General features: G+C 45.5%; 1 protein-coding gene across 2 annotated transcripts in view; it reads left to right on the forward strand.

Moving 5' to 3' along the window:
* The first annotated feature begins 486 nt into the window (after positions 1-486).
* MRAS (muscle RAS oncogene homolog) overlaps positions 487-25,956 on the forward strand; it is a 41,400-nt gene continuing 15,930 nt past the window's right edge. Inside the window, exons 1-3 of one of the 2 annotated variants that reach the window (XM_082057129.1) lie at positions 487-617; positions 875-1,058; positions 23,365-23,578. In XM_082057129.1, the coding sequence (XP_081913255.1) occupies positions 23,386-23,578 (193 nt within the window). In that variant the 5' untranslated portion in view covers positions 487-617; positions 875-1,058; positions 23,365-23,385. The remainder of the gene's footprint in view (positions 618-874; positions 1,059-23,364; positions 23,579-25,956) is intronic. The other variant, XM_082057128.1, reaches the window with a different exon arrangement.

A 25,956-nucleotide genomic window follows, 5' to 3' on the forward strand; every position in this document is an offset into this window, starting at 1 on the left:
TGCCCTGCCCATCAAGCAGCGCCCGCAGAGACGCGGTTGTTTGCTCTCCTCCTCCTTCGCAGCCGCTCGCACGGAGCCCCGCAGCCCGCAGGCTCGGTCCGCTCCCGCTCAGCCACCACTCTCCCGGGGTGCCGGGCGGGGAGAGGCGCGGGACCGGCCACCCCGCCGCTTGGGCGGCTTAAGGTGCCGCCGCCGCGGTCCACCTTAACGCGGCGGCGGCTGCGGCGGCTGCGGCGGCGGACGGGCCCATTGCCGCGCCGGGGGTCGGCGGGCCCCGGGTTCCCCGGGCGCCGCTCCGCTGTCCCGCGCCCGCCGGAGAGCGGCACAAAGATGAGTTAAAAGTGAGAAATACGTCGCCGTCACCGAGCCGCGGGTGATGGCGGGTCTCGGCTGCAGCCGAGAAACCCCCGCCGGCGGCACCCGACCCGGCCCCCGGTGGCGGGGCCGGGCTATTTATAGCAGCCGCCGCGGCGATATAAGGGATGGCCGGGTGCGGGCTCCCCTGCCGTGGCCGCCGGGGCGGGAGCGGGCGCGGTTGGGGCCGGCGGCGCTACCCGGCCGCGGGCGCCTCTCGGCGGGCATGGGCTGGCGCTGAGGGCGCGGCTTCGGCCGCCGGGGTGAGCGGAGCTGCGGGGAGAGGGGTTGGAGGGCTCGAGGCTGGGTGGTGCTTCCACCAGGGGAAAAAGCAAAACACAAGCAATAAAAATCGCAGTTTCTTTCGCTTCTCCCCCCAGGAAGAGAGGGGGTGCGGGATGGCTCCGCGAGGAGTTACGGCGCTCCACGCGTGAAAAGCCCGGGGGAGGGGTGGGATCACCGTGACACCCCGCAGTAACGGTGGCGGGGCTTTGCCCTCTCTCCTTCTGTCTTCCCCCAGTAATTCTGCTGAAATGCCGTGCCCCGCTCGGGCATGAGCGCACCCCGCCAGCAGGAGCGCTCCCCGGGCACCGCCGCTTTCCCTGCCCGCAGCTCCGTGTCGGGAAGGAAAAAGGACTGTTGCCGACCGTCGCCGCCGAGCCGCAGCTCTCAGCAACGCCAGACACCGGGCTTGGGACAGGACGGTACGGTGGCCTTGTGGCGCGGGTCTCGGTGGGCTGTCGGTGTCCGGGGGGGGTTCTGTCCTTGCCTGCCGAACACTTGAAAACGGACCGTGTAAAGCAATGGTTGGACCGCCCTGGGTTTCAGGTCTTCATCTGGGGGTGTGGGGGAGAAGAGGGGGTCACTCCGAGTTACATTGTGTAATGAAAGATATTTGGAAGTGAAGGGTTTGTTGGATTTTTGTTGTATTGGGGGGTTCCCCCCCCACCGCCCCAGCAGATTCAGAGCCGTGCTTGTCTTTCACTCTCCTACCCCTTTCGAGTTCTATTCTGCGTGTCACAAGTTTTGTTATCGTGCATTTAAAGCTGCCCTTGGACTACTAAATGCTTTGTGAAAGCTTTCAAATTCATGTGTTTGAGTTATCTGCTAGATTTCTACAAGAAAGATATAGATGCTATCTTTAATTCTAAAGAAACAAGGGGAGGTACTTTTTTTCTGCTCTTACATTTTCTCTGCTTAAGAAAATGAACTGAACGACAGCTCAAGGGCAAGGAATTTTCAGCTCTTGTGCTTGGGATTGCTGAGGATTAGAAAGAAAACTTGGAACTTTTTTCTTTTTTTTTTTCTAAACGGTTCAAGAGCCTTAGAAACAGTGTTTAGAAAACCCTGCTTCCCAGGCAGAGAAAGCAAGATAAAGCCATGCTGGCTGCAAGTTGAGGAGCAAGTTAAGAGTTAGACCTCGGGTGGACCAGTCTCAGCACCCTATACTTGACTGCTCTAGTAACTTTCCCTATCGAGCTGATGACTTTATCCAACAAATCGGGACTTTACACTGTGGCGGTCTGGGGTAGAGGCTGGTGTTTTATTAGAAGAGCAAAGTGCACAGCGGAGTCCTGACACCCATGTGAGACTTTCCCTCAGCACAGGTAATTGCAGCACTTAATGCACGCATCAGCTGGCACTTTTCTACATTAGTTGCCTGATGTTATGGAAGTGTGAAAATCTAAGCCACCAATTCCTTAAGTTATCTAAGTTCAGATTTTTATGACAGGCTTAGAGGGATGGTATTGATTGGAAATGTTCTATTTATGTCTTACCTGGAAGCTGTTGTTTGTACGATAGTTGGTACTAAGAAAAAGCGCACCAACTTTATAGTCATACTTGAATGTAGATGTGCTTTCTGAATTTTCACGATGAAATTACCTAGTTAGCTCAGGCCATTTCTGCACAAGAAAGGTGCATTTCAAAGGCCTAAGGCTGCACGGGTCAGCTCATGTTATTTTTCTTTATGAAAGGTGCTTGTCTGTTGCTCTGAATCTTTTAGGGTCATTCCAAAAATTTGGTGTATTAATTTAGAAAAAAATAGCAGAATATAAGATAGAGAACAAGGGTGTGGCAGGGAAATTATGAAGCAATAGCTTGAAAAAGAAAAACTTTGATAGTATAGCTTTAGACTGCCTAATAGAGATAAGATTTCTTTCTGTGTACTTGAGCCTGAATACAACACTGACAGCATCTCTTCAAAAATAATAGAGCATATAGAAAAATAGGTATTCTACGTGTTATAGTTCTGCATCAGTTCTTTTTTTACTTTCTTTGATATTACTTCTCCATTTCAGGAGATAACCCACATGATAAGAGTGCATAGCCCAGATTGCAGGGGGCCAAGCACCCCACTTGCGTGACTCCTGAATCAGAGTAGCTGCACCAGAGTCAGAGCTGGCCCAGCCTCTGTTTTCAGATATGATTTGAAAGGCAGTTTCAATTTACTGAAGTTTTTGGTGGGTGTTTTCACAAGCTCAAGAGTTTTTGCAGGGGAACTAAGAATTACAGAAACAAAGCTTGCCGCCTTCATGGGGATTTTTTGGTATGGTTTAGGTTGGGTGTTTTTTTTCTTAAACTGAGACTGAGGCTAACAAAAAGGAGGAATGAAACTGTATCATCTGGCAATTAGAAAGTATTTTTTTCCTCTCCCCATACACTTTTTGGTGCTCGGGGAGACCTGCTGGCATTTAGGGACTGGAAGGAGGAAGACAAGTCCTGTAAATGGGCTGGTGTTGTCATTGGCAAAGTAGTACATGAGGGCAACGTAAGGACAAGTGAATATAGGACAAATGAATGTGATGAATCATTATTGTTGACATGGTGCTGTGGTTCCTTAGTGCTCCTCTTTAACTGCAGGCAGAAAAGGTGTCCTGTGCCCAAGACCCGCATGTCCCTTTAGCTTCCACCACATGTTGTTACATTGTTGAGACCATCAGGGCAGAAACTCTTCTCCTTTCTGCTCTTAATTCTAGACAGCTCCTTGAGGAAAGCTGTTTGGCTTCGCTCATTTCTGCCCTTTCCATTTAAACTTCCCACTTTGAGTGTGAAATTTCTTTGTGGCTGGATTCAAGCCAAGAGTTTCTACCTACATGGCCCTGGTTGCTGAACTGGGCATCCCTGCTCACCTGCTGGGTACAGGCGAGTCAATTCACTACGACGACTTACTCTGCCCTATGGAAGTTTTAGGCTGTAGACTTCGACTGGACCAGTCTGTAGTTGGTTTTTCCTGGTTTGTTTGCTTTGTACTGCTTCTGTGACGCTGTCACTCCTGGTCGCTCCTCGCTCCAACGTTGCTCAGCCTCCGAAGCCTGTGCAGGGGCTGTGGTGCAGTGTGATGTCCCTGCACACAGGACCTGCCCTTGCCTCAGCATTGTAACTTCTCCTTGTCTGTGCATCCCTTTACCTCTCTTACCTGCGGGGGTGGGAGGGATTACACCTCAGCATGGTGCAAGCCTTTGACACAGAGGACACTCCAGGTTCTGGAGATGGAGAATATTGACTTGAAACCACAAAAATGAAGAGGCAGAAGAGACTGGTGTTTGCATAAGTTTTCACTGTCGTAAATCAGTAGATCAGGGTTGAGGGGAAAGATTCAATATGGAAAATATGGAATTTATTTTCAGGCTTCCAAGACAGTACTATAGACAGGGCTGAGGAAGAGGAGTGGTGTTAAAAGATATGGAACTGTGCCTTGAAAGTGACCTTTCAAAGATTAATGATATTTTTCTTGGTGTCTGAAGCACCCAAGTTTAATGAAGCATAAAGCAGAAGGGGTTGGGAGGGGTTGATTCAAGTGAAAACAGAATGAGTGTGGGACTGGCAGATGGGAGGAACGTTAGCCCACTCCTTGGTGGAGTTCCTGCTTCTTTCTCTGTTGTTGCCTACAGAGGGACTTGCCAGAAGATAGGCAGTGGGGAGGGGAGTGCAGCCTTCCTGTTCTGCTTGAGTGTCACTGGCTCTATTTTTCCTCATGGGGGGAAATGAAGGTCCAGTGCTCCAGTGGGTCACATCCTGAATGTTTGTATCCAATTTAAATCTAGAGCAATCCTATCAACTTCAATAACATCTGCAATAAGCCATGACTGTCTGTTTCTGAACAGAGAGGAGAAATGAACAGCTGTGACTTCAGATGCTGAATTTCTTGGCATACTTATTTTTTTGAGATTTATGACTCTTGTTCTCTGTTTGAGAATGTAGAGGAGCAATTGCTGATGCATGCATGCATGGATATGTGAGAAAATGTCAGCAGAGGAGTAATAAGTATGGAAATCTTGCATAGCGATATGGCAAACTGGCCACCTGTTCTTAGATAATGAAATAATTATAGAAAAATATGTCTCCTGAAATAATGCTTGAGGGAAGAGGTGGGGGCAGGATTGGGGGAGGTTAACAATAGTTTTAAGTACTTTGCAGTACTTCAGGTGCTTATGGTACTTATTACTCACTGTCCTGCTAATTTTACTGCCTCAGACAATACTTTTTCAGTAAGTGGAGGTTAGTGCTGCACAGAAATATCCGTTTAATCAGAGAGCAGTCCAGTGGCTGAAGAGATGGGAAACCTGGCTCCAGGTACCTTCTCTATCACAGGCTGCCTTTGGGAGGGCAGACTAACGTCATCAACTCTTAACCCACAACTGAATCTGCCTCTCATTGAGCCCACTTTTCTTCTTTCTAAAATGGCATAGTAGAAGTTTCTTCTTTGAGTGTGTTGGGAACATAAATACAGCAAATGCCGAGATACTTCAGAAGGCATCTAAGTATTTGAGATGCTGTGGGATTAGATTCCCCTTCTTGTTGCTTCTCTTCTGACCACAATTGATCAGCAGAATTGGTCAATGATTCTACAAATGAAGTTTTTTTATTAATTTTTTACTAAATCCTGTTTGCCTCTGAGAATTTGCTGTTGGTGGACTTGAAATTAAAAACTTGAACTACTTTCTTGTACTTTCTTCTACTGCTACTAGAAAGGAAGTTAAAAAAGTGTGCCAACTCCCCTCTTCCTTCTCCCAGGTAACATAACACCTGCTTGCCTGCCAGCTCTTCTCTTTTAAAGGTCTCCTTCTGGAAAGAATATTGCACCAAATATGTAACTTTATGCAGTGTGGTAAAATGAGTTATTCTTTCTTTATCCCTCTCAGCCCCCTCCACTGTCTAAGCCTTCTTAACTGCTGCAGATTCTACATAGTTTCACACCAAGTCTCTCTTTTGAATGTGTAACAGTTCTCATTGCTGGGTTAACTTGCTAAACCTACCTGCAGCAAACACTTCATTTCATGGAGGGGAAAAATCTATGTATTTTCTCAAGTGCGGAGGAAATGCCCCAAAATGGTTTGCTGATCTCTGCTCTGCTCAGTCTCCCAGACAACTCCCAGCTGCATCTGCCTAGTTCTCAGTCTAGAGATAAGTGTCACTGAGGACTTCCTGGGCACTATTTTATTTCTGAGTGGTGACTTGTAATGATCAAACGTGGTAGGCCAGACCACACTACTGGTTTATGTAGTGACTGGTGTTAGTTCACAGAAGACCAAACAGCTACTCCAAGTTTCCATCATCTCCAGTGAAAGTGAGTACAACTGCATCAGCTCGCAGCCAGTTTGCAATAAACCTGCTCCCTGGGCTGTGGGTTGACCTCACTGAGTATCTCCTGGGGTCAGGTCTGTTACTCTTCTTTGTGAAAATAAGTCTTGGTGTGCTTTCTGTTTTACTGGAGTGTAAATAAAGTAAGAAGGTCTTTCACTTACAGGCTCACTCATCGGCATATATTAGTAATGCTCATCAGCTTTTGACTGGAACTTTGATGGCATAATTACTCTAAAAGGGTAACATATTCAAAACTACCTGTGTGACTTTGGGAGTTGGATTCCTAAGAGTCTTAGTCATTATTTTAAACAGGAATCAGCTTTTGAAGCCACACATACTCCTGGAAGTTTTAAGAAAAGGCTTCTGTTATCATGTCTTAAAAATGACAGTTTCTCGGATGAGAGTGGCAGCTCTGCCACTCATTTCAGATATTTAATAAGGAGGTTGAGAAAAGTATTAGAAAAATACTGTGGAAAATAGATTCTCGTCGATAATCTTACTGGAGAGGTCCAAGATGTGAAAATGTCTATTCTTCAGTAACCTGACAGCAGGATGTATGTGAACATGTATTTTCAGCTATGTCTTTAGGACAGAGAGGAGGATGACTGATGTCTCGGCCATCACTGTAGACAGAGCAAAACATACATTTCTCCAGACACCATCTGGTGCACTGAATTCAAACAACTTGTGACTGGAATATTTTGAGTCACCAGGGCAAACATGGTTATCAGAAGAAACAGATAAACTAAGAAAGGAGTCTTGCATACCTTAGTACTTATGTTTGTATAGGTAAGACTAATTTGCTATCAATCTTAGGTTTCTTTTTGAGCAGTGATGGATAATTCTTGGTACTTGTACAATTTTTAAAGCATTCCTGTAACACTTGTAATGCAAAATCTGTTTATTTTGTAACATACCTGCAAGATAGGGACCTGCTATTTATCTCACTTGTACAGCTGGGGAACTGGAATATTCAGTAAAGCTAAACAGAGCACACAGGATCACGCAGGGAAGTCTGGAGCAGGACAGGCAGGAGGGTGCTGAAACCAGGTCTCAATTCCTGTGAAAACCATCAAGCTCTGGTCCATGTTCTTCCCATCAGGTTCCTTCTCAGTGCTTCTGAGGCAGCTTAGGGCATTTCTTTGGCTGGACAAGGTGGGATTTGGCCTTTCTAATGAAGAAAGCAAAGTGTGTTGATGGAGAGAGGAAGATGATGTATGTCAGAGGGAAGATGGAGAATAGGAAGCATCCCCCAGCTAGAGATGCCAACACCACTTCTTCAGCAAGCCTGTCTTCTCCAATGCTTACAAAGGCTGCTTCACAGCTATTGAAAATCCGCTCCTCTGGGCAAATCCCTGCTTTTCCTGTGCCCAGAGCCAGCTCTGCTCTTTTTAATAAAATTGATGTAAGTGGCTGGGTTGATGATGAAGCCTTCTGCCCAGCTGCTGGCTCCACATCTGCTGCCACTACGCTGTGTCTCTGTGCTGCCTGGGCTCCCTAGCAGAGTGGAGCTGCCTTCGCTCCATGCCAGCCTCATGAGGGGCACCAGTCTTTTGGGTCTGGGGGACAAAGCTGTTGCAGAGTTGGCAGGGGGAATTTTTTTTTGTTTGGTTGCATAGTAAACAGTAACAATATGAGTTTTATTGCTCAGAATGTATCCACTGGATATCCATTCTGCTATATTTAAAAGGGAGAAAAAAATGAGTCATGGGGAGCTATGCTAATGTGAGGTATTTATGTCTACCGCTTGCGAGGCTGTAGGCAGCAGGAGCTGAGCAACACTCTTGTGAAGTGTCTGGAGGATTTATGGATCAAACTAAAGCCCACTGAAGTCAGCCATAAGTCATGCTGTGCCTCGTTCACGGCCTGTATGGTATACCTTGTGCTGGATACAGTGAAATACTCTTCATGAAAAACCTGGAAGTGCTCAATGCTGTCAGCTTTCCCTGGGCTTGGTGCAGAGCTGCAACAGAGATCTCACCCTACCCGCAGTTACAGCTCCACTGCTGGAGAGTCACACCTGGGTGGTAGCTGGGAGGGATGTCCCTGTGCCTCTCAAGCTGTGCCTGCAGCTTCACGTGAGCTGATACCTGCACCCTGAGTGGGAGCAGATGGAGCCTGGGCACCTCTCAGCCTCTGCCTGCACCTCTACAAGAGCTGGATTCCCAAAGCTTGATCCTGAGTGTCTCTTCCAACCAAAATGATTCTATTATGATTCAGTGAAAGAGAAGTAAGTCATGGTCTGCTGCAGTACAAGCTGCTAGAGCTCTTCTTTCAGAGCCTGCTAGGGACACAGGGATGCCAGGGTTTGGATGCTTTTGTCTGTGGCATGTCTTCACAGTAATTCAGTTGGCTTGCACTTAATTATGAAGAGCAAGTGTCAGTTTTTGTTAGAATTTTTTTAATTTAAACTTTCTTACTGAGATAGCATTCTGTTTAAGAGTGCCAGTGAATTCAGCTTTCCAAGTGTCTGCTTGCCACCATGGCTCAGCTCCAGTCACAGGTAGACAAAGGACAGGGACTGCGATTTCACTGCTGGGTGGATCAAGAACAGAGGATGGAGACAACTCACAGTGAACAAACCCAGGCAGTGTGGTGTGCCCAGAAATGCAAATTGGGTAACAACAAGGTGCTCTGCAGCTCCTCTGTTTTGCCCACTTAGTTGAGAGGAAGAGTTTTCAAAGTGAGCAGAAAATAATTATTAAAGTGAAGTCTTCGGGTTTAGTGGGCTTTTTGTTCTGTTTTGTTGTGGTTTGGGGTTGGTTTGTTTGTTTGTTTTTAAGAATTGGTCATATCAGTATGAAAATGAGTATGTTTAAGCTTCCTTCAATATATTTTTGAGGAGCACACTGGAAAACAGAAAAGGCTGTAATTGGATAAGGCTGGTTCTGGTTTGTGAAAACAAATACATGCTCATCTTGAAAATGTAAGAGGGACTGAAAAGCTTTTGAATACAGATCTCTTATTTGCATTGCTGGAAGCACTAAGCCTAATGGTGAGTCTGAGATACAATAGCTGCAACAAAGACCTACCCAACCCAATTTAAAAGGATGTTAATGGACACTGGTGCAGTGGGAAGCCCATCCATTTTTTTCTTGAACTGGTCTTCCCACTTAAAGGGCTACTAAAATATCTACTGTAGCACGTCTCCAGGCACCTGATCATCCAAAAAAAGCATTTAGAGGATTTTGTTCTCTAAGTTTATGAGCCTGTGTAGAAGCTCTTTACCAGTTGGTTGTTGCGACATAGAAAGACTCCAAAAAGGTATGAAATGACAAAAAGTAACAAGATGCAGATGGAATTTAATCTTTCAGGCACATCTAGACACTGTTATCAGCTCTGTCATCTGTACTTAACATACCCAAATAGCTCTTGAGTGGTCTGCATAGACAGCTGGCAATTTAGTAGAGATTGTGATCTTCAGAAAATAGTATGTAGTTGATGTCTTGTGTAATACTTGGTATGGAAGTATATAGTGCCACCACTGTTAAGTACAAGACTTGCTGGCTAGGGGGATATCTATCTATGAAGTAGGAGTCATAGGGAAGAAGTTATTCGGTACCCAGCCCTCAATCCCAGAAACAGTCATCAAGGGCATTCACAGAGCTTGTTTTGTGGGGTGTTGAACTGGGAAGAGGAAGATCGCTGAAGTAATCCCTTCAGCTCAGGAGTGCTCACTGACAAGCTGCAGGCTGGGGGTTGGTATGATGGCTGCTGGTGTTTGGTGGGGACAAAAGTCCCCAGCTAACCTTGGAGAAGGAGGAGTAGAAGACATGCCCCAGTGTTCTGGCAAAACCCCAAGCTGTTGTGAGTTGTTTTTGTGAAACAACAGGGCAGCATGAAGTATTGTGTCTGTAGCTCTCAGAGCAGCACCTGATCTTGCTGTCAGGTACCTGCCTAGCCACAGGTCTACATCTGACATAACCATCCTTGGAGAACAAGGCAGGTATTGCCTGAGCCCATTCTGTGCATGCCCTTCTTCACTTCCACCTGAAGAGGCCTTGGTAATAGCTGGTGTCGGATTGTAGCACTGGATTAAAAGTCTGAAGGTTACAATGAGCCATACCAAGGAAATGGACTTGAATGAGTACTTGCAGCTCTTCCCTCAGAAAACATTTTGTTGCTCAAGGGTGGAGCACTGGGAGAAAAGACTTCTTTGTTTCCTCCACATGCTGTGGATGCTTTCAAATTAAATCTCCAAACAGGCAAAATAGCAGGCATGAGGAGCTGAGCAGACCATTTGTTTTTCTTGAGGTTTGGTCTGGTCTGAAAAGATAACAGAATTCTGTGTTAAAATGCTCTGCTGAGCATAATTTCCTTTGCGGATTCTACAGAATGGCCCCATGTGGCACAGAGATGCTGATAAGATGCTGCATCACCCCTGTCCTGTGAGCAGTGAGTGTTTTGTTACATGAGATTTACCTGTGGAGTGTCAAGTCTGTCTTCAAAAGTTTGACTTGGAGTGAACACCCATGGAGCATGAAAAGTCTTTCATGATAATCACCAAAGTTAACTAAGGGAATATATGGTTTCTTATTCTCTTTACCGTGTAGCAAGTCTGTTTAATTAAGCATCTGGGATTTGAATTATTAAATAATGGAACAATTTCAATATACTTTTCTGTTGGTAAAGAACTCCAGCAACCTATTTTTAATCCTTGGATTTTTAAATTATGAGCTTCAGAAAGTCTTTGAACCTCAGGAGGATGACTTACTGGATTTGGGAGGGCAGAGAAATACAACTCTTTTTCTAAGGTCTCCTGAGCACAGCAAGTCACTCCCTGTTGTTTACATACCAGCCTCACAAGAATATAGGAATAAATGTTAGGTTGTTGAAGCAAAGCAGAGAAATCCTGTTTTCAGGCTATCCTCCATTAAAGCATCTGTTTGGTTTTTGTGCAGCATAAGAATAAATCCTTTTGCTGCACAAAACACTGGGAGCAATTCTCTGGTTTGGAAGTCAATTTGCCTCATCTCTTTGGGGGAAGAAAAAAATGTAGAAAAAATAATAGTAGTTGTGATTTGCCTGGGCCTGGGAAGGCTTACAAAGAGGTGGATGGGTCTGCCTGAGAGGTGGAAGGGACAAAGAGGAGTCATCTAGCTAAAATGGTGAAGAGTTGCTGAACTCAGGCTGCGGGTGGGAGTCTGGCACCTTGGAGGCGGTGAACAAGGAGCTGGGTCAGGAGGTGAGGAGGTGCCTGGTAGCCTCTGTGGTGGGGCAGAGGGTCCTCGCAGGCAACGGGAGGTGAGGGACTTGCTGACAAAGCCTCTTGGCCCTGACAAGCTCCCGAAATGCCTCCCAACCTTGTTCTCCAGCTCCCCAAGCCCTCCTGACCCCAGGCAGTGTGCTCTCGCTCCTGTTTGAGACCGGTTCACTTCAAAAGTCTTATCGAGCCATGGGGTGGGTGGACATGGTGGGTGGAGCTGATGACCCAAAATATCATTTCCCCTTCGTAAGGCTGGGCGTATACCAAACTTGTTTCTCTGTGTGGTAAAAGAATATGAACCAAAAGTGCTGAGAGATGCAGTGGTTAAATTGAAACATGCTGTGGCAGGATGAAAGTAATCTTGTCCCTTACCAACCCTTAATGCTTTGGGGCTTTATTTTTTTTTTCCAAGTGGCTGCAATCCATTCTGTCTCTATCTGTGCTTTTAATAGAGAGAATTTTATATGCAGAAACATGTCAGGACACCACCAGGGTAAACCATCCGATGTTGTGTTATAGCTCACAAGGTTAAGATAAAACATGAGGATATCTATGGTTGTCTTCAGGTTCAAATTTTATTTTTGCAGTGTTTTTGAATATACTGAAGCATATGAAAAAGACCCCTATGTGGAGTCAATGTCCCTTAAGGAAAACTCAGCAGTTCAAAGAACGGCCAAATCTAAATTTCTTGTCTTTCTGTGAGACTGATATTTAAAATATGAGAGATGTACCTGAGTTGCCAAGACTAAGGCTAGCATCTCTTTTCTTGGTGTTTAAAAATAATGGCACTATACAAGCATAGGAATGGCATATGAGATGTACCATGAGGTCAGAGGAACACAATGCTGCATCCCACTATTTTTGAGAAAAGACCTTGATGTCTTGACTCTGTTGTGACTTCACAGTAGGATAGCTGTACTTCACAGCCATGTGGTGGATGGAAGAAAATAAAACAGATCTTCCTGGGCTCTGATGGTAGAGCATAAATATCTTTTTGAACCTACTCAGCCAAGGTCTGTAGGGGATTGAAACTCAGGAGAATCTGAGCAAGGAAACCTGTTCAGACAGGACATCAGAGTAATCGAACCAAAACGATGCTCTGGAAGAACTAATCAAGGACCAGGGTTTCTTCTTTGAAAGTATTTCTTGACTTAACCTCTGGAGTCTAGACTCAGAAACTTTGTCCAGTTACTTTGCTTTGTTCAGTTCAGTTTGTGTGTGTTCTTACCTGTAAAACAACCCTTCCCATTGCCTGGGTGAAGCAGAGGTCCAGAATCCCTGTGGGAGCCAGTGCTCGATACTAATGCATGTAGAACCACTCACACTTAAGGAAAAACCTCAATAAATGTTGAGAAATGCAGTAATCTTTGTGTTTAACCAATGTTTTATCCTCTAGATAAACATAAGCACCCATCAGAGGTCCTTATCCTCCCCTCTGCCAATACCACATGGTGTGTTTGTTGTCCACATCATTGCAGGGATGGAGCTCCTGGATGGGTTGGGTGTAGCCCAGCACATCTCCCCATCCCTGTGGAACAGCATCCCCTCAGGGAATATGACTGCACGGTTTCTAGAAATCTGTTAGTGCCAGCCCAGTGATTAAACAGAAGGCATCATGTTTGGCATGGGTCACTGGGAGGCTGAGTACCTTCAAGGCTGAACTTCTGAAATTATTATAACTGTGTGTGGTGTGTTTCTTCCATGTGAATGCTAGTGCCAGTTTATAGGGCAAAAGCATAAGTTGTTATTGTTTGTTGTGTGTGAAAAATGCTTTGTGGCAATGGCAGTGGAGGGTGTGCCTCTCCTTTTTCCTTTAACTGGGGAGAGACTCTGATGTTGCTTTTTCTTTTATTTCTTCTTTTTTTTCTCAAATGGTAGTTGATTTTTGAGGGGGTTTGTCTTTTCCTGAAGTTGTGAGTTTCTGATGTGATGCACAGAGGTGGTGGTAGTTGGAGCCTTGCTGTTGCCTCGTTCATTGGAGGTGCCTCACGAGAGTACAAAACGCTTTTCAGGTATGATTTGCCATAGCATGCTAATGCAGTGAAGTGCTGTAGACTCACTTGCTGGCACTGTTTAAATCCATAATGCAGTACCACCTGCCAAACCACAGGGCATAATGGAAGTGTTAATGAATGTACATATATACCCTCCCACGCTGCTGCAAGTTGAATGACTTAAAAGTTGAGGCATAGGGTGTAGACTGAGCATAGAAGGAAGAGACCTAGAATATCCTGATGCAGGTCTGTGCCGAAACTGGGGTGTGAGGGGTGGCCACAGGCATCTGGAGTTGGGTCAACTAACCCATAGGGTGTTTTCAAAGATGTGTTGATTTTAGGCTGCTGCTCTCTGATATGTGGAATCATCCACTCATGACATCTGAGAAGAAACGTGAGCATTCAAAAGCAAAGCCACAGGTACTAAGCAGCACCAGCTGGGACCCCAGTAAATCTTTTCTGAAGGAGTGTCCTCATGGGATGCCTCTTTCCAGTGCTGACAGGGTGAATGCACTCCATGGAGGGAGGACTTGAGTCATGCTTGGGTAAACTCTGTTCCTGAAGGGTGGTTTGGCCAGTGTCCCACTGGTCTGAGTGTCAAGGTGTGTGTTTACTACCGGGAAGGCTTGCCCAGGCTGGCAGGGAGCAGGAGGAGGGCAGCAGGGAAGGAGCAGACAGCCACACAGCTTACCAAAGAGAAGGGCTGAGAAGAGGTGTCGGGGCTGCCCTGGCACGTGGCTGGGGTACTGGTGGTGTACGTGTACCCTGTCCTCAGATGGGATCATGGAGATGCTGTGGTCTCATGCAGATGTGGGCTGCTGTGACTGGGGCGGAGCAGGGGCCATGCAGCCCCCTTCCTTCTCCTCACCCCAGTACCTGGCCCCGAGCTCTCCCCACACTCCTCTTTCAGACAAGCCCATTGGATTTGCCAAGTACGGAGTCACCTCCCCAGCATGTAGTACATAAATAAGAAGCACGTGCTCTTGGCAAACATTCTAACAAGCCTGGAAAAAATGACTGTTAGGTGTCCTGGGCCAGTGATGAGATCTTGGAGTCTTCCAAGTTGCAGAGTAATGACACAGACCTGGGAAATGCCTGGAAAATAGCCTCCCACATCATTCTGGGATGTAGAGTCTACCTAAAATTTGCCAGGTGCCTGTCTGAGTAAACCTGGAAGATGGTATTTGTGTAAGCCTGGAAGATGGCTGTTCCTTCATCTTCTGAAGTCCATCCTAGCAAAGCTCTACTAGAGCTCTAGCATCACAGACTAGAACTCTCTGCACTGTTCTTTGCCCGTAGGTGAGTACTACATGAGCTGTGGGGAACCAGGAGGACTGTCCTCAACCCATCAGCCTGGGAAAATTGGCAGAGTCCTACAAGCTTGCCCGGTGACCTGGGATGTAGAAGTGTTGTAGAAACATCTGTGCTGCTCCATAGCTCACAGGTAATTCCAAGGAGTGGTGATGCAGAGAGGGAATGTGCAATCTGTCTGTTTTTCCATAGCATATGGACAGCAATAGTCTTTTTGCCTAGGGAGGACATTGTCATGAGGCAAGTTTTGGAGAAGATTTGCAGTAGAGCACACGTTTTGGAAATAGCCTGGAGATCCCCACTCTTCTCACCCTCCTCCATCTGCCCCAAGAGAAGGAGCATCAGCCTGAGACTTGATGGGATTCACCCATCTCTGCATGGAAATGCTGTTACCAGGGACTTTCACAGGCTTCAGCTCTTTACAGCTACCTGGAGATGCAAAGTGTGTTTGCCAGGAGGGAAGGGAGTCTTTAAAAAGCCATTTACATTCTGAAAGACATCCAGTAGCAACACTGGATATGTAAAAAGCATTAAATACCAAATTGAGCCTGAGTGGAAGACAAACTTGGAGCGAAATGCATTGATTGATTTGCGGGAGGGTGACTGGAATGAGATGGCCTTGTACCCTTTCTATCCATAAACCATCTCCAAAGCATCCATAGGTGCCATGAAGTCTGTGAGCTGGCTCAGCCATGCTTGCCCTGTGCATGGCACGATGTCCATAAGACCATAGCGCAATGAGCCATCAAGGAGCTGGGTGGCACATAGGTGCACAGTGTAGTCAGGGTACTATTGAGCACCCCTTGTTTTGGCAGGGGGATGTGGGTTCCTGCTGTGGAAGGCAGGGTGGAGCCGTGAGGACAGTCCATGCTGGGCAGTTCTTGGTGCTGCTCAGGATACACCCTCCCAGCTCCACGCTGCGATGCACGAATTTGGCACCTGGACCTCTCTGCTTGCCCAGGGTGATGCTAGCGAAGTCCAGGAGGGCTGTGCCATGCACACCTGGCTGTGCCATGTACATCTGGCTGCATCGCCAGCAGTAAGGCCACGTGCAGGCAGCAGAACATCTGGCTGCGAACAGGTCTGCCGCAGCTCTGGGCTATTGCTTTGGAAAGCTCACTGAGCAGTGTAAGAGCAGCAAAACCACCCAGGGCAGTGGATTTGGGGTCTTTTCATTGGTGTGTCAGCAGGCTGGGATGTGGAAGAGGGAAGCTGCCCATTTCCAGGGATTGTACGAGCAGGAAGGGCAGCTATTGGAATTCAAAGCTGTTTCCTCCACTGTAAATTTGTTCTTGTGTTATCTCTGGCTGGGCAGGGCAGGGGAACATCTTGGCTATCTGATTGTTTGCTGGAGTATGTTTAGGTCAGCTTCATCAGTTCCATGATAACATAGGAGAGGCATTCCTGGCCTCACTAGCAAAGAATTTTAAAGAGTGATACAGGAATCTGTCTTGCCGCGATGTCTCCTGAGAGCTTTGAAAATAAATGAGTAAGGAAAGGGATGGTGGATGTAAACACACAAGAAGTGATGGAAGAAAAAATAGTTGAGCCATCCTCTTCCTCAGCCTCCAGTCTAATGTGCAGAGATGCTCTCATTTAATACCTTGGCAAAAGGCTTGGATCAACCCCCAGTGGACACCCCTAAACTGAAAACCATACAGTTTGAATCGAGACCTGAGAAATATAGGTATGGATCTCATGTAGCTGCTTTCTGGTTGCATATCTGGATTCTCCTACAAAACTGGTAGCAGCAGTGCTGTAGCTCTGCAGATGACCTAAATCTGACTTATGTGTTGTTTTTAATTAAAAAAAAAATAATAATCTGGCTTTTGCATCTGAGTGTTGGCTTGTCAGAGTGACAGGAATCTTCTTACGTATTTTGAAAAGGGCACTACATCAGCAAGAGGAACAGGCTGAAGATTAATGGAGTTGTGGGAGGTGGAGGAGGAGTTGGGAGCGGGAAGCAGAGTTCGTTTTGGATGACATTTGTCAATATGATTGACTCATGCTGTGCTACATTTACACACAGATCAGGACACATGAAAAGCACATGCTTCCAAGTAAATATGAATGAGACCCCAAGCCCAGCCTGGCCATGGGAAAGCTGCTGCTCAGTGCTACAGCAAGGTCTCCTTCTTACCGCTTAAGGATTTGCAAGGGGGAGAGACAAGGGGCTGCCTACCATCCAAGCAATTTCCAGTGACGTGTTTTTTTATTATTATTATTTGTTCACGCTATAATTCCATGTTTCCAGAAATAACTACCAAGTATTCATCAAGCAGCTACTGCCTTTAGCTGCCTTTTGTGTGAATCTCAAGTGTTTCATTACTCCCCCGGTGCGTTTTCTTTCTCTTACAGTAAATCTGAGCAGCATCTGTGCGATGGGGGAGGCGATACGATCTTGGCTTAAAAAGGAGAAAAGGTCTGGCTGGCACAGGAAGCCAGTGAGGAGTTCAGGGAGTGCAGCCTGAGGGGTACAAGCATCTTTCTGCACTGGAGGAGAATTCATGAGGCCACTTCCAGGACCTGCAGCTACATCCCCCAAATTCAAAATCTAACCGGTTGCAACTCTTTATTGCTGAGCTGAGGATTTTATTTTTAAACAACAGTTGATTTATGACTTTTTTTTTTTTTTCCTCTTCTTTAGTAACAATCTGATAGTGCCTTGATCACTCCTTCAGAAGGAAATACCTGTAATCTCCCAGGCAGGTCTTGCCAGGTGCTGGGTTCCATCAGATCTTCTGGAAGCTGATGGGAATTGCAAGCATTCTCACCTGGCAGGATCCTCCTTATTAGAAAACCTCAGAGAGTTGAAATTTCGCTTTGGCTTCTAACATGACAGATCTCTTCTATGCTGACTTCCCACTGAAGACTTCCACGTGGCCCTGCTTTTGCTCATTGTATCCTTTTTCAGGCATTGACCAGCCAGGAAATCTGACAGACTGGAGAAAACCTGCTAAGAGTTAATCAAGTTTATTAAATAAACAGTTGGCTGTGGTTGTTTGTACACTTACAGGTCCTTTGGCTTTCAAAGGTTTGGGACATGGTTTTGCCTGTTTGAGGGAGAAATTCCTGAAGTTCATTTGCTCCTGTTCAGCATGACTCAAGGGAGGACACTGCCTCCTAAAAGCGCATGTCCCATGTTTCAGGGGTTCTCAGTAGGTCCCAGTCTAAGGAACTGCCTGGATCACATAAGGTTGAACTATTTTGGTACCTGGTGAGCGTCTCTGGGTGTGTCTTGGCAGTTGTGTGGCTGCAGCCAGCAGTCTGCAAGAGGAAGAGAGAGGGAAGTGTTCAGATCTTGCAGAGTTTCAGCCCTGGAGGCATTGCATGGAGCTGCTAATGCTTGCAAAGTGGCCCAGTAAAAGGGTGTAATTGAGTGAGCTGTGGCTAGAGGAAAAATTATTAATTGCAACCGTAGGAGTAGTTGGCAGCCTTAGTGGCTCATAGTCTTCTTTGGCCTTAGGTGAGGTTGGTGTCTTCAGCTACATAGAGCTCTGGCAGGACTTACGGGAAGAGCTATCTATGGACCAAAGCAAGCTGATGATAGACAAATTCCTTTGGCCATGGGCTGATGGAACTGGTCAGCATACATTCACATTCCTACGTATATGCTAAATCTCAACCTACTGTTATAGCAGCTGCAGGCTCCCTGAAGTTGTCAGTTTTGGAGAGCAGCAGCAGAAGAGGATGGAGCTAGCTGGTGGTTCCCACGCAGACCCTGCTGCAGCTTTTTCTTGAGGCTTCATAACAGAATTAAGCAATTTGTGTCATGTGTTGCCATGGAAACCGTAAATCACTGTCATGCTGGACTTCTCTGTCAGGGAGCCAGTTCCTTTTAATTGCACCAACTTCCCCTGCAAATCCAGGGCTTGATTCTGAGCTCGTTTACCTGCTGTAATGGCTTTGCCGTGGGAACTGTGCATCCAGAAAAGCAGGGCTGGAACCAGGGATAGGAGCATTTGCACACCAAATGTCAAATAGCTGGGGTCGATTTTATTATTATGGTATGTGACCACAGCTCTTCTCAGGTGAACAGAAATTATAGTGATTTACACAAGCCAAGATCTGTCCCACTTGCATTCAGGGCAAGTTTTGCAATGAGGGTGGAGATCAGGTACACTGCCTATATGTTGTGGTGACACATTGGGGTTTGGTGGTCCAGTCACACAAACTAAGCTGAATTTCCCTGTCTTTGGTGTTTTTATATTACTTGGCTACTCCAAGGGGATGGCTCAGCTCTTCCACTCCATCCCCATGTCCAGAGAAGTAAATATGGTTTTGGATACTTTATTCTGCCTCCCTAAGAAATCCTTTTTTCAGGGGAGGCTCAGCCTCAGTGATACTCTTGGGTCAGCATTTCTCTTTTTTCCTTGCCATCTACCCAGAAGTAGCCACATTTCTGACTGTCTCAGCATTACTGTCTTATGCTGTCAGGACACAGATCTTATTGGTGTGGATGAAGATGTGGGTGTAAATCAGCCTCCTTCCTGTGAGTTAACCAGAACCCTGGCGGCATTCGTCAGCATAGTGTATGGATCCTTCTCTTGGCTTCTTCAAAATAAACAACTATATAAATTGTAAGATGGTTATCATCAGAGCTTATTAGCATATTACCACATACTGCTTTGTGTTCAGACAATAGATAAAAACGTCTGTGCTTCGTTTTTCTCAGTCGGATCTCCAGAAAACACGCTTATTCTTGCTCCTATCTGAGGCGGACTGTGCCAGTACTCTTCCCAAAAACACATGAAAGTAAGCCCAAGTCTTGGGCACTTGCCCATGGTGATGTACCCAGCCAGTGCAGATGCTCTGCACGCCTTTGGGAGAGTTTAATGTTTTCCATGAGGTGACATATGTTGTTTTTAAGGTTTGATTTATTGGCTGGTTTAGATGATAATCTCATCAAGGCATGAGCTGTCTTCTTGTTTTGCTTATCAGGGCAGGTGGAGGTGTAGAGGGATTGATGTACTTGGCTTTTGGAGGGTTTGCATCATGTACTTGCATGTTCGGAGGAGTTTTTCTGTGAGCATTACTGCTGTCTGGAGGAAATGCGTAGCTCTCTGGCTTAGGGCATGTGGGTCTTTCAGTTTCACAGTGCACAAGGATGCTGTGTAGCAAATACTTGTGGAATTAGGGCAGTTTGGTGGCAGTTGTCACTGCAGGGGACCTTTGACAGTGTGCTGAGGACAGTACAGAGCAGGCATTTGCCCAGCCAGGCAGTGTGTCCTGGGACAGTGCCGTGCCAGCAGCTGCTGGTGGAGTAGAAACAGCCCTGCGGAAATGTCTAAACTCTCTCCCTTTTAACATTCAGTAGAAGTTTTCATCTGTTCATGCTAGCATCACTTAAAATATGGGGTCTTGTACTCAACAAGCAGCCTACAGTGCCTGACTTGTTTGGTTGTTTTCTGTTTTTTCCAATTCTTGCTGTTTTTACCCAGGCTGCATCATACTCAGTCTGGTAGCACAGACATACAGTATGACCAAACTTCTGGAAATGAAGGGAAGCAAATGTCCTGATTCAACCCATAAGTGTGTTGGGCAGAGCCACAGTTTGTATAATGGGCTAAATATTATCCTAGTACTTTGGGAAGCATTTCATGCAAGATAAGCTTGAAGCTTCTTAGAAGTGAGTTAGTGGGGCTGGTACTAAATGTCAATGAAAATGTAACACTTGTCTGCTGAGCAGTAGCTTGTGGTTTTGTGATGAGGTCAAAAATCGTGCACAAACGGAGTACAGTTTTCACATCCGTGGCCTGTCCCCCATCATGTCAGTGACAATTGGCCTTTCATACTGCTCGGCCAGAGCAGTTCTGCTGTGTAAAGAAGGATGGGGTGAAATCTTGGCCATGAGCAAAGCAAAAAATTGTCATCAGATGTGTTTGAGGGGACAAAGCTTTAGCCATTACTTGAAATTCATAGGTTTCTATGCAGCCAAGGATTCTGCTTGTTGATTTGCGATCTTGTAAATATGAGAAAGTTGCTTATTCTCTCAAACATGGGGGTAAGAAACTTTTGCTTGAGATTATGATGAGGACCTGCAATAAGACTGGTTGAGAGCTCAGCTGGTGTTTGGTCTCCTTCTCCCTGTCCAGCAGCTGTTTCTTGAAGTAGAAATTCTTGCTGTTCTCAAGAATGTCTCCAAAGATTGTTTAGAAACAAGTATATTTGATCATGTTTCTTCTTGGTCTGAAAATTTTGGCTCGTCTCAACGTGGACAAGAGGCCTTTGCAGTTATTAGAAGCCTCAGTGATCCCCCCTCTGTGATCACCCTCTCTCTCCCTTGTACAGGTTTTGTTGTTTGGTTTTGTTTTTTTTTTTTTTTTCAGAGAAACTAAGACCATTCCAACAAATTTGATTCATGGAAAAATAGCCAGTGTGTGACCTTAATTAGAGGTCAAGGCATTTAAGCAGCACAACATGTAGATGATGCACGTGGGAAGTTATTCCTGTGTTTACAGAAGTTCTTCAAATGCAAGCTGTATTTTATCATGCACAATGTGGTGCTGGGGAGGATGGAGGAGAGGACATTCTCTCATTTAGAAAATTGAAGGTTTTTCTCTTTTGACATTGAGCCATGACTGTAAGTAGGAATGTAACTCCAAGAGTTGTGTTCTGCTGGCACTAGTTGGGTTATGATATGGTGATCAGAGGCAAGAAGTAGCCAGGAAGCCATGTTCTCATTACCAATAATACCTTGTGAACAGAAAAAGCACACAGTGAATCACTCAGGTTTCATCATCTTGATATTGTCTTTGGGCATTGCTATGGTTTGAATGGTGTGCTTACTGCATGCCTCAGGTGACCTGCTGACACTGAGTGTTTTAGGGGGTTATATTTTAGATTATGGCTCAAATTCCACAGGCTGCTTTGGCCTGAGGATTTTTTTTCCATAAGTAAAAGTTAAACTCAAATGCGAATGTTCACAATGGGTTTTCTTTTGTCTCCTTTCATGCACTTGCCTGCATGCATGGGAAGGTGAGTGTGTAGTGTGGGGAAAAGCTGTTTAGCAGAGCTGGGAAATGACTGTGAAAAGCTTTCTCAAAGGATGAGGTCTCCAGTATACAGTAAGGAACATGGGACCTCCAAGAAAGCGCCTTTATAGTTCAATAATTTGGATTAAACCAAAATAGTGATTTAGGAGAAAGGACTAGAGAAACTAGAAAATTAACTTGGAAGTCTGGTGTCTCTTCTTCAAAATGAAATCAATCCATCAGAGGGTTATGCTTTTGTCTGTCTGAAAAATGGTCCGACTTGGCTTTTGGACCTCTTTGGAAATGAAGAGTCAAAATGTTTTGTTTTGAAAATATTAAAATGAAAGAATTTCTGGGGAAAAAAATATACTATACTATAGGCTGAAATAAAATATTAGTTGGTGGCTCAACTTGTACTATGCACACAGCAGCTCTGCAATCTCAGCTCCTAAGCACCACCCTGGCCAGCTGCAGCATACAGCCTTGCTCATGGTCTCTGAGAACAAGAGAATTAAAAGTTGTCTTCTTAATGAAGAAAAATCCCTACAGTTATTGGGAAGGCCTCCAAAATCTCATGTGGGGAAGTGGGGATACAGAGCAGCATGCGAACAGTTTATGACGTCTTCCCCAGAGCAGGTGGTCCAGGACAGTGCTGGTCCCTCCTCAGCTCTGACCCCAGCCAGCGCCTGCAGCCTGAAGGGCCCAAGCAAAACCAAAATGGATGGGAGCAGGTGCCTGCAGAAAGTGTCGCCACAGCTGCTCCCATACTGCATGGCTTGTGTCAAGAAAACTGATGCCAAGGAAATCAACTGCCCTCTATTAAGCCTCATCATTAGGATGGATTTTTTTTAATTTTATTTCTTTACTCTCTGAAAATGCAGTGGCCCTTCAAATTTGAGAGGTGGCCACTCATTGTTCATGTGATTGGAGTGAGCATCGCGGTAGCCCATGTGCAGGAGGTGGGTGGAGGGCACTCCCTTCTGCAGCATGTGTACCAAACTGCTCGCCTGGCTTCTTCTGAAATAAGCCGTCACTGCTGTTCAGTGTTGAGATGGGCTGTTCAGCATTGGCTCTCTCTTCTCCTTTCTCCACACACATGTGTCCTTGCTCAGTTGCAATCAGTGAATTTTTTTCCTCTTTCCCTGAAGAGTCAGTTCCTTCACAGCTCACCCGAGATGAGGGTAGCGATGTGACTGCACTGCAGGGGAAGCTGCTGTCTGGGCTCTGCAGGCTGCATCACAGCCACAGAAACCAGCCTTCCTGCCATGGCAGGGTTGGGGTTTTTCCAAAAAAAAAACCAAAACAAAACAAAAACCACCTGTCATTGCTGGCCTGCTGCCTTCTTGGTTTTATTTCGCAAACTTGCAAACAAGGGAGAAGAAAGCAGCTACGGGCATTTTAGTCTGCCAGCAGAGCCAGGACTGGTGCTTTAACTCCAGTTTCCTCCATCACCACTGGTTCTGCTAGCAGATCTGATCCCTGCACGTAACATGCCATTTAATGTTTGCTGCACCCCAGGTTAAGCAGTGAAGAGCAGTAAGACTCTGGCTTCTCAATTCAGTCACTGGCAACTGATAATTATCTGGAACTTGAGAGCTGTGCTGAACCAGAGTGATTTTTGGCATGGCCCCAGCCCCTGTAGGAAAAGTATTCTCACATTTGGTGTGAATGAAGATGCATCTGATGGCAGTTAGTGATCCTTGTAGAAAGGGCAGGAGTAAACAAGCCACAGCAGTGGGGTTGTCTGCACCTGTAAGTGATGGGTCTGGGTTGTAGTAGAGCTGCTGGGGAGGGTAGGTGCTGTTGCTTCTGTTCAAAAGCAATTTGGATGTCAGTACTGCCTTCATCCTCCCTTCTTAGGCAGCAGGTAAAAGCTGCCTTGTGCACGTTGCCCACTTTTCATTGCTAACATGTGATCAGAGACAATCTCTTTCTCCAGCAGGTTTAGCACACTGGAAGCATGGCTACAAGTGCTGTTCCCAGCGAAAACCTCCCCACGTACAAGCTAGTGGTGGTTGGAGATGGTGGCGTGGGGAAGAGTGCTCTCACCATTCAGTTTTTCCAGAAGATTTTTGTGCCGGACTATGACCCAACTATTGAAGACTCCTACCTGAAGCACACAGAAATAGATGGGCAATGGGCAATTCTTGATGGTAAGCAAGCTACTTTTGTGGCATCCCCATTCCCTTCTAGCTGAGCATAAGTACAAACAGACCTCAATGCCTCCCACAGCATGTTGTGCCCTTGTGTCCCTCTGACTCTGCTGTGGGCTGCCAGGAATTTGAGTGCAAACTGGCCCATGAGCTGCAGCTGAGTTCCAGCAAAGCTTCTGCTTCCAGTTGCATGGGTTCCAGTTCTGCACAGAAATGTTTCTTGCAGGAGTGTAAAAACCTATAGATCACCATAGACAATTGGGCTAGACTTCTGTGAAGGGTGAATTATAACACTGTGAGGTGGCCATTGCTAATGATACTTCATTGTGATTAGGCTCATCCCCTGGGAAATAACAGTGAGTGGGTAACTGAATGAGAGTTATAACCAGAAAGAACATTTAATCAAAACTGTCATCCAGTGACAGTGAAGAATTGTAACACCTCTTAACTCCCATCAGTCGGGCATGATGTTTTCATATCTAGTTACCTGTTTCATTTAAATATGGGTAGGGTACCAGCCTGGAGAGCTACTGTAACCAAGATCTTTTAGTTATTTGAAGAGAAATCACTTAGAAAGAAAAAACACACACACACACAAAAACAAACAAATAAACGAACAAAACCCAAACCAGCCAAGCCCCCCAAAAAAAAAACAAAACCAAAAAATCTTGATTTTGCGGGTGAGGAAAAAGCCCTGTCTTACTTAAAGCTGCAGCTTATTAGTTTGTGCTGCAAGAAACTGACCGACCACAGCCATAAAGGGAATCTTGCTGTTAAATGTTAGAAGTTTTCTTTGGCTTTATACAGTAATTAGGTAGTATGTAAAAGCAAGCAAATATTTTGTGCCTTAATTACCCAAGTGAATGTATGTGGCCACTAACACAACTGAACTACACTTAACGTCACTTGAGGCATGTTCCTACCTCCATCCTCATGTCATGAAGGCACTCAAGATCTTTTGTGTTTCTGCGTATGTGTCATTGATGTGTGGGGACAGAAAACTGGGTGATTGGCATGAGTGCTGGAATGTGGAGGGTGGTGGGGTTTTGCTGCAAAGACCGTAAGCTTGGTCTGGAAACTTGAGATCTTAGATGTGCTCTTAAAGATTTATCAGATACAATTTAGTGAGTACCAATGGCCCCAAGGTCCTTAAAGAACAGCCCGTCTTCAGTATTTAATCAACTTAATTTTGCCAACATTTATTCATTTAAATATATTGGTAGTTGATCACTCATATGAGGGAATATTTGTAAAATCAGTGCCCAAATACGTCTCTTGTTGTCACCTGCCTCAGAGATACCTGCTCTCAATTAACCAGAATATAATGTACCTGTGCACCTTTATTTTTTAAATTCCAGTGTTGTATAAAAGAAAAATCCAGTCCTGCTGTAAATGAAATCCATTCTTTCTTTTTAATCCAGAAGACAGCCCTCAACATTTACCTTCACTGGTATGTCCCATGTTCTGATATAACAGTACCAGTTGCTATACACATTGGCTTTGGCTGAAACAACCTGTTTTTTTATAAATTATTTGGAAGTAGAGAAGACATCTTTCACTGAATATTTGAAATTTTTGTTCAGCCAAAAAACAAGAAACAACCCTGACCTGGGTGGGAGCAGGGAAAGAGATGATTTTCCAACAAGCAGAAACTTAACCCTTTGCTGTAATGAAAAAGCCTTTTCTTTTGCTCAGATGGAGTTTAGTGGCTGCACTCAGGCTGAACTGAATTCAGCTGTGGCCTTGAATGGCATGTTGGGAATCCCTGACTTTCAGATTTCGTGTGCCCACAGATGCCTTGCAGCCACAGAACTGAAACTGTAGCTGCTGCTTCTCTTTCCTACCATTTGAGATTTTGAACAATGAGAATTTTGGAAGAAAGGCAATATTCTTGCTTGGAAAAGCATGTGAGCCTTTACCATCTGCCTGGTAGAAACAGGGCATAAAGACTGACTGTCACGTGTGACTTCTGCCACAGCTTTCTGTCATAGGCTTTGGACCTAGGCCATTCTTGGAGGTCACCATATACTTGGACAGCTGCTCTTGTTATGATTACACATGGTTGCATGAATCACTTATGGTATAAAATTAGGGACAAGCATGATAGGAAGCGTAAAGATACCTCATGATAAATTCTAGGGTTTTCAATTGTCCTTTATAATGAAATCCTTTAAAGGCTAATGTTTCCTGTGGGAGGAGGAAGCTGCCGACCCCCAAAATAGGGGCTAGTTATAGAAGATCAGACTACCAAGTGAGGATATAGTGTGAGGGGCTCCATAAGTTTCTAAGTTTGCAGAAATAGTTATTAAAAAAAAAAACCACACTGGCATCCAACAATTTAATTAAAAAACAAAACAGAACACAGCCCACCCTGTTCC

Source organism: Streptopelia decaocto, assembly GCF_964273445.1.
Source record: "Streptopelia decaocto genome assembly, chromosome: 6".
In the NCBI taxonomy this organism is placed as follows: domain Eukaryota; kingdom Metazoa; phylum Chordata; class Aves; order Columbiformes; family Columbidae; genus Streptopelia; species Streptopelia decaocto.